General features: G+C 43.7%; 1 protein-coding gene across 4 annotated transcripts in view; it reads right to left on the reverse strand.

Annotated features, from left to right (window-relative positions):
* Positions 1 to 11,327, reverse strand: part of CNTNAP5 (contactin associated protein family member 5) — a 398,232-nt gene extending 386,905 nt beyond the window's left edge. For all 4 annotated transcript variants that reach the window (XM_044978589.1, XM_044978588.1, XM_044978587.1 and 1 more), the window contains exon 1: positions 11,007 to 11,327. In XM_044978589.1, the coding sequence (XP_044834524.1) occupies positions 11,007 to 11,088 (82 nt within the window). In that variant the 5' untranslated portion in view covers positions 11,089 to 11,327. The remainder of the gene's footprint in view (positions 1 to 11,006) is intronic.
* Positions 11,328 to 15,223: the final 3,896 nt, after the last annotated feature.

The raw sequence follows: 15,223 nt of genomic DNA on the forward strand, positions 1-15,223 counted from the left end.
TATTACAATCGGGCCTGTAGCTATCCAGATGTATTCCAGTGGCTGAGCTTACCTAGTGAATAATTGTCACAGTCCTAATGAAAGTCTCCCAATAGGGCAAGAGAATTATATGGTGAAGTTTTGTTTGAAAATACCAAGGGTCAATTGTGCAAACCTTAGTCATGTTGACTAATAATACCTTACTTTCTCAATGAACAGTCTTAATGAAGTTGATTAGACTCTTAACGGATGAACATACTACTGTCATGCTAATTGTGTGAAGAGTTTGGACCGTTCTAGTAGACCTACAATAATCCTGAGCTCGTTTGGCTTTTGAGTTCTCCTTTTGTTGGTGGGAACATGGGCTGGAGGAGGGGTTGTGTGTTGTTACTTTTCTAGTGAAAGGAGAGATACGGGGCAACCTTTTCTAAGCCTGTCTCATTTCAGAACTAATGTCTGAGGAAGATTTCCTGTTTCTCTCCATAAGTTTGTTCCAAGACAAGTAATATACTTGTTTGGAATTATTAGTAACCAAAACACGCCAAGGGCTATGTAGCGGACAATTAGCTGGATATGAGCTTGACATGCCAGAGCAATTTTGGGTGACACATACAGAGAAGCAGCAATGATTAGGAAGGTAATAGCCCCTCTTTATATGGTGTGGTGCAAGTATGCCTGGAAGATTGCATTGACTACCCTACATTACCAGAAAGTGTTGATAAACCAGAGAGAGTTCAGAGGGGAGCTCTCTTTTTTGGGTGGGGAGGGAAGGGCAATACATTACTGCTCTATTGCAAACACCAAGGGTGGACAGGTGTTAAATGAGACCATAGCTACTGCAGGAGCAATGGAATGAAATGAATAATGTATCGAGAACATTCCCCAACAGAGAGATTCATTAGGCAGTGGAATAGTCTCCTTAAGAGAAGGGGCAAATGCCCTTGGTGCTTGAGAGAAAACACTGAGGCCTGGTCTACACTAAGGGGGAAGGGGTCGAACTAGGGTACGCAAGTTCAGCTACGCGAATAGCGTAGCTGAACTCAAAGTACCCTAGTTCGAACTACTTACCCGTCCAGACGCCGCGGGATCGAAGTCCACGGCTCCAAGGTCGACTCCGCCACCGCCGTTTGCAGTGGTGGAGTTCCGGAGTCGACCTGAGCACGTGGGGAGTTCGAACTATCGCGTCTTGATTAGACGCGATAGTTCGAACTCCGAGAAGTCGAACTCACCGCGTCGACCCGCGTGGTAAGTATAGACCTACCCTGAGATGTGTGTGGTGGGGGACAGCTCCGCTCTGACAGGGAGGTGGATTGGCTGACCTACAAGGCTATTTCCGTCTTTAGTGTCTACACATTCAAACCCAGGAGACACTAGCAAAAAAAAGTTTAAGTCTGCCCGCTGCTGCGGAGGTATAACAAACCAGGCTTCTTGCTCTGCTGTTTATTCTGTGGAATAGTCCCTCACTCCCGCTCGGAGAGAAGGACCTTCCGCTGAATTGCCACAGATCGTGAGCGCGGCTTTTGGGGTGGGGGGGGCTGCTTGGGGCAGCAAAACCCCTGGAGCCAGCCCTGCACCCTGTGGGACAGGCAGCCCTCATCCTTTGTTAAATATATAGATGTTCACCTATTGAGTGATGCTGCCAGCTTGTTTGACTTAAATTATACCCCACTAGCAAATCAAATTAGAGACGATTTGAGTAAATCTGCCTTCTAAAACAAAAGCGGATTTTCTCCATGCTCAGCCATTTGTGGGATTAAACGTGTCTAATGAGTTCCTATGGGCACAGTGTTTTTGTTTTCATGGATACTACAGCTGGATGAATTATTCATTTTATAAAAAAAAAAAAAAAAAAGCATATTTAGCCTTTTTCCCCTCTAATTCACAAATCAAGCATCTGTCGAAGTCAGGGTTTTGTTACTCAAAGATTCACTGATTGCTCACTCATACCAGTAATGCACATGTCTACACTGAGGGCAGCATAAAGCTTTCTTCCCCATGGCAGGAGATCCAGGAGGAATTCTTCCCTTGAGCTCCCCTGCACACAGTGTGAGCTTACTTGCAGCTACATCAGAGGCGCTGCTGGCTAGTCTATGGGGGATGTGGAAGGAGCCATGGTCCTGGTCCCACCTCATTGTCATTCCTTCCCACCTCCTTGGATTGTCTTGGGAAGGGATGGCAATCATGCACTGCTGCTGTGCGGAGGCACATGGAGAGCAATAGATCCCAGTACCCACCTCACAGCTGGGTGCCACCAGGCCAGGGATAATTTAGGCAAGAAGTTATTGAAGCTCCACGTTGTTCATATTGTCTACTGGTTTTTTGTGGCATGTGATTGGTGACCTACGTCATATCACATGGTCATTCAATTCGAGAATAGAAACAAGTTTTTTTTAACATGAGAACAATCAACAGCCAAGAGCACGTAATGCACTTGGTATAGGAATTTTCAAAATAATAATTTGTGCGCTTTCTAGAATTCTCAAACATTCCCGCCTGCCCATACCCAGTATTTCAGTGTTCATGTCGCGCTCCCTGTCAGTTCCTGGGACAGGGAAACTAATGATCCAACCAGCGAACCAAATTCGGTGCTGAATCCTGGACACATGCCACCTGAGGCAGGCTACACGTATGCTAAGAAGTAGATCAAAGGAACCGGCCCCACAAATGCCAGCAGCCAGACACACAGCTTTGATTGGTGAAAATGTGTGCAATATTTTTTTGACTTGCTTGCCCAGCCCCAAAGGATACCATATAGTCATGGGACAGTACTAAGCTCGGATATTGTATCACACTTTTGGGTATAAGCCCGATCTCCAGTTGCTGGGACCTGGGAGAAACCTTTCACCGGAATCAGGTTAGCCTATAGTTACCTTCTGCAGGGTTTCCTCTGAAGCAAAGGGTACTGGCCACCGTCTGAGACTAGACAGACTGCCAATCCGATCCATTGCCAGTTCCTGTCACCATGCTCCCCTCTCCCACATTAGGCATGCCTTGGGGGGGGGTAAATTAATATACTAGCCCTGGGCTCAGAGACCATGCTAACGGTCCATGACAGTAAAGGAATTAGCTATTGAATAGGAGTGCTGTTATGAATAAGAAACCGCCAACAATGATATGTATTAAGGGACAAACCCCAGCTTTTGTCCTCAGATGCAGAAGACATTGCCCATGGGATGGCTGGATTTGAGGTGTCAATGGAGGAGTTTTACACCTTTTGCACTCCACGGTGTGTGCCCCCTGCGCTACATTCTGAAAGGACAAATTACAAAACGAAGTCAGCAGCTACGGTCTTGCAGAGGGCTGTCTGCAGCAGAATCTCACGCCGCTGAAGTTCCATGTTGACCCTGATGATGTGAATTGTTTAGTGTATGAGCCATTAACAATGATTTGCTTTGAGGTCAAGGGAAGCTTTCGGTCAGTCTAGAAATGGAGGTAAACTGGAGAAAGGACAAAAAAAACACTAACTACAAAGCTATGAATTATAAGACTTGCATCTGAAGAAGTGGGTATTCACCCACGAAAGCTCATGCTGCAAAACGTCTGTTAGTCTATAAGGTGCCACAGGATTCTTTGTTGCTTTTACAGATCCAGACTAACACGGCTACCCCTCTGATACATGAATTATAAGAGATTCCTAACAGAGTTATGACAAACTCAGCTGTTTCTCTCCGCTGGGATCCATGTAAACAGCTTCTTTAAATCCAGTCCATACTGCGTTCCCTTCAGTGAGCCGAGAGCGCCAATGAACACAAAAATCTCTAAAGGAAAACTCCACCAGTCAATGAGTTTCATGACATTTATCATCAACCCATGACTCTGTCCTGGTGCCAAAAAGAAATCAGACAGCATCTGTTTTCCACACCCAGCGGAGTTTAGAGAAAAGATGGCAGAAATTTCATGAACATGCTGCTGTGGCATCTGAATTCAATCCTGAAAACCCAGTCCTGGTTTGTCCGTCTAAATGCTGCATTCTGGAGAAATCCCTAAATAGAACTGGACCGAACTCTTCCTCCCATTTATCATCACAGGATTTCCAGGCACTTCACACAGAGCAGTGTTCAGTCTAACAGCACAACTCACCAACCTCATGGGAACAAGGAGGGTGGAAGAGAGAGGCCTCCATTATTGAACTGGAGAAAGTGACACAGAGAGGCTAAGTGACTTGTCAAGGTCACACACTGGATCAGTGGCAGACTAACTTCTAGTCTGCTGCTGTAATAACTGGACCACATTTCCTGGGTTGCCATCTTTTGGCCGTTCGTTAGCTAAGAGATTCACCACCCAGTGGTTACACTGGAATCTCTCAGGAGTAGAGCACCAAATTTTATTTGAATTTTGTTTGAACACAGGCACAACAGGAGAGGCTGAAATTAGTTCAAGGGTTCTTAAACTGGGGGTCAGGAGTCGGGACCCCTCAATGGGTCACGATGTTATTACATGGGGGTTGGCTAGCTGTCAACCTCCACCCCAAACCCTGCCATGCCTCCAGTATTTATAATGGTGTTTTAAATATATTTAAAAGTGTTTTTAATTTATAGGGGGGGGCGCACTCAGAGTCTTGCTGTGTCAAAGGGTCACCAATAAAAAAGTTTGAGAGCCACTGTTGGAACAGTTCCATCTCACTCAAAGGTCCACACATTACTTGCAGTATAACACATTCAGATCATCCATTGAGAATAAGCTACTCAGACTTTTGATCCATAGTTCATTTATTTTGGCACTATTAATTCATCTCTATTAATGTATGGCACCCACCACTCTAATCTATCTTAAGAGAAGTTTCTTGAAGTAGAGTTTGTGAAGGATTTTGTATTGTCTTATCAAAATGCTGTGCTGGCAGTCTCTGAACATGAGTTTCTGCCAATATTTTCCAAATTCTGTGATGCACTACAGTAGATTTGCAATGCTATAGAAAAGCAGGTAGCATTTTGCAGAGGCAACATTTAGAGCCAAGATGATTTTTTTCCATCTTTCTAGTGAAGAGACCAGGTAAGGTCCCTCATGACACATACAAAATTCAAATGGCTACATGCCTTCTCTTTTAATAAAATTACTTTCCTATATTTTTGCAGCAAATATTGAGACGCCTACTGAACAGCTGTCAGGGCAATTTTCTTATTCCGCTACTGAATTCTAGACTTTGAATATTTTTTTTGTTTTGTTTTAAACCACACGCTGCTAACGGGGTTGCTAGTTAAAAATAAGATACTGATGTATTTTGGCATCTACTTCCTTCTCAAAATTCTATATTGCAATGTTGTCATCACTTAAAATTCTATCACTTCCACTGATTCAGTGACCAGATGACATTATCAAGCAGCACAAATCTGCACAGAGCAATTAGACAATGCAGAAACAAAATTAATGCAAAGAAGTTCATTATCAGTGACATCAAACCAGCACTGTGTAGACAAATTCTCTTGTTTCTCTGACACTAGGCAGACATGCTTATAACTGCAATGATGCCTTCTGTTTCACCTACTGATCCAGCTAAAGTCTTCAGGAACTAAATGAATTTCAGACTTAATTACACAGGGCCAGATCCTGTTGGGCTCCACTCTATCCTTTGCCTTAAATGGGAGTTTGCCTGAGAAAAGACTGAAGAAACTGTTCCTTAAAGACACTTTACTGACAAGGAGAATGAAATGAAGCAGCCCTGCACTCATTCAATTGTACCCAGCCACAGTTGCACCCTTCCACCTTTGTACACCTTAGCTGGGCTTAATTTCTCATCCTAAACTTGCTATGTCACCCTCTGTGCCTCAGTTCCCCACCTATAAAATCGGGAAAAAACCACCATTCATCTGTGAGCTAAAATTAACAGACGCTTGCAACATTCTTGGAAAGTGTGTTACCCAGAATCGCAATATTTCCCACAGTATGAAATTAACATGTTTCGTGTTATCCTTGAATCCATTTGAAAAGAATTCTCTCTTGCTGTTAATTGCATGAAAGACTTTGCTGCGCTTTCATCATAAACAAAACTGCAGACAGTTCCCTTGTTCGATACAGAGATGTTAATTGCCCTGGGAGTTGATAATGCTTGCTGGGAGCACGATCCAAAGCCCATTGCAGTCAATGGAAAGACTCCCATTGAACTCATGGGCTCTGCCTCAGCAGAACTGAGTGAATGTTGTTAAGTAAAGACAATAACGCAATGTATATGAAACAAAGTGGTGTTGATCAGGGTGTCTGGGGCTTTGGCATTGCCTGGGCCGCATTTTGAGAGAGATACCCAGAAGCCCTTGCATTAGTGATCATGTGATCCCCCCCCACACACACACACACTCTCATGGCCATACATCTCAACAGTAACTATATCATTTCCTTACAGACAAAAAGTATTAATGAATTTTAGCTTCTTTTCATGGCCCTTTAGGAACTGGAGACAATCAACACCAGCCAGGGTCTTAGCCAATGGGTCTTCTTTAAGTTGATCATTTATGATCCCATGAAAATCAATTAGCCTATGGCAAACATGCTGCTTTTCTTGCTGTTGACCAACAGGCACCATTTTCTCATTTAAACTAGTGTCAATCCTGACTAACCCCAAGGGTTCCAAATAGCCAGAGCTGGAGTCGCTACTGACTTTATCACATTGAAATCTGTCCATCTCCAGTGACTTCAACGTAGTTCTTCTTGATTCAGGGTAGTGCAAACAGAGATTGGAGTCAGACCCATCGTGTTTATTGCCTAAACGATGCCTTTGTCCAATAAATCATACTTGGTCTATCATGTCTGTTTCTGTGACCAACTCTCATCTTGAACGCTTCATTCAACTCTTTGCCTGGCCATGAGCCACAATAAGTATTTCACTGAACAAAACAAAAAGAAATGGAGAAATATAATCTCCTCATATAAAACCTGACCCTGCTCCACTACAGTCAATGAGAGTTTTACCATTGACTTCACCAGGAGCAGGATCTGTTCTATAGGAGGGAATTTAAAGGCTTGATCCTGAGAGGCGCTGAACATCCACAGCTTTGATTGGGTGTTGCGAATGGGATTTCAGTGGAATTTCTCAGAATCAGGCCCTAAATGCTAGTGGATTGGCTCTGTTGAGTCTGTGTGTACAGGGGTGGAAAAGGGATTGTAATGGAAACATGGCATTAGTTACTTAAAGAATAACTTTTTTCCCCCCCAATGGGACTCGGGAGATGCCTCCTCTCTAAGGCCTGGGCTACACTGGAGGGGAGGGGTGGAAATCGATCTAAGATACACAACTTCGGCTACGAGAATAGCATAGCTGAAGTCGACGTATCTTAGTTCAACTTAGATTGACTTACTGTGTGTCCTTGAGGCAGGGGGTCGATGGCCACCGCTCCCCTGTTGACTCCTCTTCTGCCTCTCGCCCTGGTGGAGTTCCGGAGTTTGGGGATTGATTTATCACATCTAGATGAGATGTGATACATTGATCCCCGACAGATTGCCATCTCTCACATGGGCAAGTGATCAGTCAAGTAAAATGTGCACTTCAGAAGGGGGAGATTGCAAAAAATAATAGAATGTGCAGTATTTTAATTCTGAAGGAGGCAGACACAGCCTGTATATTGTAGCGGTCAGTATTCTCTTCATAGCTTTACTTTTCAGTGCTTTACTCATCAGTATTTCAGAGTAAATGAAGGAGCTGTCCAATGCCCATGCTACAAGTTAGCTCCACTTATCTTGAGATGGGAAAAATTAGCATTTTATATATACATATGTATGCACACACATGCTCTCTCTTCCCTATGTTGTGTTATTACTTTTTGTGCCTACTATAAATATCCTGTATCCAATCACTGACGATTTAGGAATAATTTAGCCACCAACCAGCATCTCAAAACATGCAACTTATTTTTTGGTTCAAGATTTAATCTATTTTATGCAATTTTCCCCTGCCGGCTGATGAATGTAGAAATTAAAATGTCACAAGACTATGTATGCAACATGGCTTTCAATAGTGTTTGTATCTATTTTCTGGTAATTAATATCTCTGGGAGAAATTCTGTTGCTACTGTAGTTATTTAATGTAATAAAGCACTGCAATGAAGCAAGGTTGAAGAATGTATGGAGTTTTATTAGTATTAGGTAATTCTAACCTCTCTAATGAGGTCTACTGACCCCGGCCCATAGCTTCATTTCAAAGCAGATTCTTTAGCAGTTATTTGTTTAGTTACAGAAATATAGCAGCAGTGGGATCATGAGACAAAAATTCAGAGATGTGAGGTAATTAACTCACCCAATGCCAAGAGCGCTCTTAAAAAAAAAAAAGACAGTTGAAGGCAAAAGTATATGCAAAAATACAGAATATAAAAAAAATTTAGCAGTCTCTCAAGTTAAGAATACAAAACCTACAATACTGTTATATTTGGTATTAATAGGACTCCGTATCAGAGCTGATTCTTCCTACTCCAAACACAGTTCTTGTCCACTAAAAACGTTGGGCTCCCAGATCTGTTCTTGTTTATACTAGTGTAAATCAGGAGCGACTCCACTGAAGTCAATGGAATTACCCAGGGTAAATAAGATCAGAATCTGGTTCCTTGGCGAAAATGTTCAAGCGTGGGAGCCTTAATCAAGGCTTCTAAATCCATATTTTGGCTCCTAAATAGAAGCTGCCCAGTTTTCAAAGGTTACTGGCTCCTCACAGTTCCCCGCAACTTCATTACAAGTTTCAGCGCTCAGCACCTCTGAGTAGGTGGTCATTTAGGTATCTAAATGTGGATTTAGGGAGCCTAATTCTAGGCGCATGGAGATGAACATTTTGACCCATATGTAGGTTTTTAACATATTGTTTCAAGTCCTCCAATTACGTAAAGTAGCTTAATTGCACTAAAGGCACTGGAGCTATAATTTTGTATGCCAGCTGAAAATCTAGTCAGATGTGCCAAGATTTTTCTTTAAGAGGTGAAGAGATTTCATCCCAGGTAAAATTATTGTGGTGTGTGTGTGTACAAATTCCCCAAGATCAGAATCTTGCCACAAGTCCCCTAGTACCTTATAGCTATTACAGCTTCACATAGGCTCTTTAGCCTGTAGTAGGAGGCTTTAAGTGCTTTTCCTGGGAACTAAGCTAATTCATTGAACAATGAATAAGTAAAATCTGTGCAGTATAATAAAACCATTAATCATTACGCTTTAAAAAGACGGGCTTCTAAATATTTAGGAAGCAGTGTGTATTCAGGGGAAATGTTTATGGGCACTGGGATATTAAACTGTCACCCATGAAATAGTAAAACTCATTAACGCAGAGTTTGCTTTTAAATGTTAGAAATTAACTTTATTACTGTATCAGTAATGGCAAGCCTGAGTCTTAAATCGCCTGCCAGTTAGTATTTGTGGATATTATTAAAACATTAACTATATTTTAATTGGCTCCAAGAAACAAAAAAAAAAGTTCTCCCCACCCTAGCATTTTTGTTGTTCATTTAAAAGCAATTGAACAGAAGAAGGGGGGAAACATTCCTATTAATATATTTATGGTGTTTATTGAATTTACTTTTCCCCTGTTTATCAAACTATTCTCTTTCTTTAGCTATGTCAACATGTGAAAATATGCCTCTTTTCAGCCTGCCTCCAGCCAACGTATGGAATCGATATGGCAATAGTGACCTCTAGTGTTCAAAAAGATCTCAGAACTCAGGCAGTATTTTATTCAACCTCACTACAGCAAAAATTTCATGTAGTAGTGATTCTTCTACCCTCCCCCCACACCCCGCTTACCTACCATTATTACAGGAGTCAATTATATTTACAAAACGGGCTATAAACACATCAGGAGGTGTGGATATTAATCAGCTCCTACTTATTTCGTGACCTGATTTCTGAAGTCATTAATAGATCTTTGGATTCTGGACTTAAATTCATAACATTGACCTCTATCACTTCCCTAGCAAGAAGTTATAAAAATACAATTCAATACCTTCTGGACAGACTCAAGTATCCTTCCTTATGTAGAATCTTAACATTTCCCACCATTTCTTGTCTCGGTTTTTCACTGCCATCTCTTACTAATCTTTATTTATTTTCCTACTATTAAGCAGCACAAAAGGTCATATTCACCATCTGCATATTCATTACTGCACCAAGGGTTAGAAGAATAAAGAGAGAGAACCCTTAGCTCACTCTAAGTTTCCCTTTCACTGTGACACAGCATATCATACCATGCCTCTGAAGGATCGCTGTCTGCAGTGACAAACACAGCTGGCATAACCTTAGGGCCAAAACAAATAGAGGGGGGGATGCTTTGAGGGAAATGATCTTATAGGATTTCTCTCATCTGATGAAAAGGAAATAGAAAGACTTGGAAGAGAAAGATCTGCCCATTTTTGGATGCTAGGGTAGGAACCTCTAGGACACTAGCCATCGATCAAGTTTGTTTTCAATGTGTTATTTAAAAACACAGCACCTTTCAGACTGCAGAGTCTTCTGCATTCATCCTTCACACCTATTCATGCGCTGTGAAGGTTTGATTTCAGAATGCAACGGGTCCTTCACATCACTTTAGAAGTCTAGCAGGAGCCGTTGTTTGTGAGGATCAGATATTGCCACCTGGCTAGCCTAAAATTTATATCCGGAACACAGTTAAAACCTTAATGTCCTATGGGCATGAGCTAGGTAAGAAGACAGACTAATTCTAGTTCGGGGGGGCACCTTTAAACATACTGCAAAATCCAAGCTACAAGCAGAGACCCACAGCGGCTCACTGTAGGCATCTCTGCGATATCGTCAGTCGCTTGTACAGTGAAACAGCAGCGCAAACAAACAGGGAACCAGGCAAAACACGATCAAACCCCACTTCAGCCTGAAGCCCCGACAGGCAGGACTGTGGCAAGGAACCTCTCCATCTTACTTGAACTTTGCATTTCAGGGATAACAAACTCCTTACCTAGCCAGCCGGAAAGCTGACTGAGCACATCAGGGGCTTAGCTAACTTTCCTGGAGGTCATGCCCAATACCCTACAAAGCAGCTTTCCTCCACCCTAGCAAAACACCCAGAAAGCAGCTCATTTGCCTAGGTCCCTGGCATGCCCCTTGCTACTTACAATTTGTTGCTGCTAATCCCAGATGCCACAGACTGAAGAGCAGCAAAGTCAAACGACCGGAGAGTTTGGGAGCAGAATCCATTGTCCGCACAGGGCGAGCAGGCGGCTGGCTCCCTAGTCCCCAATTTCAGATCGCCAGCCGGTCTCTCCTCTGGGTTTGCTGCTCCCCTTCCTTTTGCTCATTGACTTCATCCACCCTCCAGACGCCCCAGATGAAGCGGCAGCGAGAGAGACACTCCTACAGCAACCGTCTTAAAGGAGCAGGTCCGGGCAAGCGGCAGACCCGTGCAAATCTACCACTGAAATTCCCCTTTCGGAGCTCACGTTCAGACTAATCAGCAAAGCAGGCGCTGGGCAGCTCCTTATAGGCGACAGGAGCTGCGCGCTCCACCTCCCGCTGCCTGGGAGGACCCTGCTTGCAATCTGCAGGCGTTGATGAGAAGCATCAGAGTCACCGTGTAAATCAGCTGCCGGGAGCAGATCTCTCTCTCTCTCTCTTTTTCCGGGGGCTGCTCCTGCTAGAGCAGCTTCAAGCGACCCCAGCGAGGAACCAAAACCTCATCTCACCCACCCCAGAGAAGGTGGAGATGGAAAAGCACCTCCTGAATCATCCAGTGCATCTCCCCCCGCGAATCTCTATGGGTAGGGAAAAGGGAGTGTGGGCGGAGGAGGGAAGCCGGGTTATGATGAGTAATGGCGAGCTGCCCAAGAGTGCAAATAAATCCGGACTCATTTCTGGTGCAAAGACCCCCCAAAAAAAGGGGGGGACGCTGCTCCTTCTGTGTCTCTAGCCACAAGCTTCAGCCACAAGAGCCGATGAAGAGTCTGTTACGTTCACATTGCCTGGGCGGTGGGCTGCGCTTCCCCAACTCATTAGGACACCCCGTGTAAACAACCCCGGCTGGAAAGGGAGCGAGGGTCCCGGGTAGTCAGGCTGGGTCGCTTGCAGGCACGTGGCTAGGAGGGGCTGATTGATCCTGTATTAATCCGGTTAGCAAGATTAGTGTTTGCGGTAGCTGCTCGCAGCCTTCCCTAAAAGCAGGGGGAGACACCCCCCCCCCCAAGTGCACAGACGACTAGGGACATGGAGATGCAAGGTGGACATCTCAGCTTCCTGGCTGGACGTGCTATCCCCGGCCAAAAAGGGAGTTCACTGCTTGATTGATATGTCTCAGCTGTTAGCACCACAAAGGGTGCCAATTATCGTGTCTGGGTGCTGGGGAGGGTGGAAATCATCATTTTACAAAGTGTTTTTCCTGGGTATAAAACAACGCACTCGGAGAATATTTTGCATGAGCCTTATTGCATCGGTTTTCCGCTTAGCCCATGGCCTTGCATATAAGGTCCTTTCAAGAACACTGAGCTTAATGATTCCTGAGACTTGACCTCGTTGCTTTGCTGCGGCTTCGTCCCACATCAATAGAGTGCTGTATCAAAGTCGGATCAAAACTGCATGAGCGATCCAACTTTAATCCTCGAGGAACATTTATTTGGAGCATTAGGGTCTCTGTGGTGAGCAAATCTCTGGTCCCGGGCCATCATAAACATCCCTGATCATGAGCAGAAATAATGAGAGACGGTTTAAACCATTTGCCATAGTGCTTATGAGTTACCGGTGGAGAGCTGAGGTCTAAATTGCTGGCATGCTGCAAAACTCATATGAAAGCATGGAGCTGGGAGGAACCACTGCTTGCTTAATGCCTGCAGGTGGAATTAAAAAGGAACAACAAATAGCATTCAGCTGTAAAGGGACAGGCCACTCAAACATCACATATCTGCCTGAATATTTGTACCTGTTCTTACGAGCAACACCTAAAATGGCATTTCCTACTCTCTTTTAGGTATAATGTTGGGTTGCCAATAGGCAGACCATGGGCCAAATCCACACTGCCAGATGCTTTTGAAGGGACTACAACATCTTTTTGTTTACTTATTATCATTGTTACTGTGGTGTGATAAATGTTATTCTGGAGTCTGTACCTTGACCATGTCTTGGTCAAGAAATGTGCACTGTCACCAGAAATAATTGACTATACAGGGAATCCAGTGAAACTGGCTCTACTCAGATTGATACCTGTGTAGACCAGGGGTAGTCAGTCATGTAGATACTGCAAAAATTTAGCTGGGGGTTAACTTTACTCAGGGGAGTTAATCCCTTTGTGGAACTGTCAGCAGGTAAGTTTCCAGAACTCCGCCAGCCCCCTTGTGGAAGTACGCACCTAAGTAAAATCAAGTCTATGATTAAGCGTATGCATGATTACAAAAATGGGTTTAGTTTCCCCTGTTGTTGCATGAGTTCTTAGTACATGAAGGGAGAGGAAACAAATTTAGAAAATGTGATTGTAACACAGGGGAACTCAGGGTGAGGATCTGAAACAACTTTTAATTTTTTTTTCCTTCAGTTGACTAGATTTCAAATTTCCCAGTATCCCTTTAAGTTGCCTGGCACAATTGTACAATTTTTAACTGACTCAGTGAACTAATTCACACTTTGTTTACAGGAAAGCAGCTGTAGAAGTGAATTGTGCAGTTTAATTAAGAGTTATTGGTAAATACGGGCCTGATTCTGCAGTGGGGCTCCCGTGGGTTGGTGGTTGGAATTGACCTGATCTCAGGATCCGAACCTGATTTTCTGGAATGTTTTTGCATCAGTTTTCAGTCATATTTACAGCTTGTTGTTTTCCTATCAGGCACGTCAGCTCACCAAGCAACTTTGGATCTTAAGCAACAAACCTAAGTGTTAAGATTTGTGACTGTTTGGCTATAGGAATACTACAGATCTGACAGGAGGAGAGGGCTAAGCAGCTGTTCTTTGCAGACAATTATGTAAATAATGCCATGTTCTCGGGGCTTTTTGCCAGCAAGATTTTTATTAGGAGCAGAGTTATTAATCATTATTAGAGTTATTCAGATGAGAGAGGAATCCAGTTTGGAATTACAGGTCAGGACACCCCTGAATTTTGGGAGAATTCATATCTGGATCCAATCTCCACATACCAGGCCTGCATCTCTTTGATAGGCCATCAGCAGAACAGCTTGGTTTGACAGCCTTCAGAAAATGAATTCATGCTTTAAGAAGAGTAGAATGCAAACTCTTTCTTAAATGGTCTCGCACATTCTGGCCCATATGTTCTCCTCCACAGAATGAGTGAAAAGTTGGTCTCGTGGTTAAGATGCTGGACTGGGAGTCAGGAGACCTGAGTTCAGTTGCTGACTCCCTGTGTGACCTAGTGCCAGTCACTTAATCGCTCTAGGCTTCAGTTCCCCATCTGTTAAATGGGGCAACAATACTTCCCCATCTTACAGGGATGTCATGAAGATAAATTCATTAGTGCATGTGTTTAGATACTGTGTCCACTTAAGCTCCCATCTAAATGGGACCACTGGATGTAAATCATAGTGAAGTGAGGTGGGACCATAGAGAATGAGACAACACCGCCTTTCAGTCTAGCTAAGTTTTCACACCATCCTCATCACTGTGATATTTAAGTGCATGAGGTATTAAACACTTGTAGCCAGACCCCCTTGTAGCATCAGTGGTGTGGCCTGCTTGGTGCACAAAGGAGCCAGAACTGCTCATCCTCATAAATATTCACGGCGCTTGACAATATAAATAAAGATCCCCAAAAGAACTGAACATCTCTGCATCTAGCCTGTGCTGATGCCTGCTTGAATTACAAAAGGAGGTGTGCCTGTAGAAGGTTCCACTCATGTACATCAGACTGCAGGAATGGGGCCAATATTAAAATGGGAACAAAGAGGAGGAGAGGATAACAGAGGGAGGAGTAGGAGAGGGCGATGGCCACTGGGGACAAAGCTGTCACAGGTGCCTGTTCTAGATGACAGAAATCACACTGGCGGAAGATCAGAATGACTGTTGTTCTCGCTAAATATATCACCCGTTTCTCTGGCCTAGCTTAACATCAATACGCTTTTCAGGGGGCACTCCAATCCTCCAATTAAAATTGTATTTCTTCTACCTATCCGCTGCCTATATAGGTGGAGAAGGGAGAGAGAGAGAGACTCTGTTTATTGTTCAGTCTGTTGGAACACATTCACATACTACAGTGATTTCAGTCTGACGAGATGCCTGGACAGGCCTATATTACAGGATGACTTTGGCCCTGGAAGTAGAGCTGGTTGTGTAAAGGGAACCTGTATTCTTTATATTACAGTAGTGCTCGGAGGCCCCATCTGAGATAGAGGACCTGTGCTGT

Source organism: Mauremys mutica, chromosome 10 (assembly GCF_020497125.1).
Source record: "Mauremys mutica isolate MM-2020 ecotype Southern chromosome 10, ASM2049712v1, whole genome shotgun sequence".
Classification (NCBI taxonomy): Eukaryota; Metazoa; Chordata; order Testudines; family Geoemydidae; genus Mauremys; species Mauremys mutica.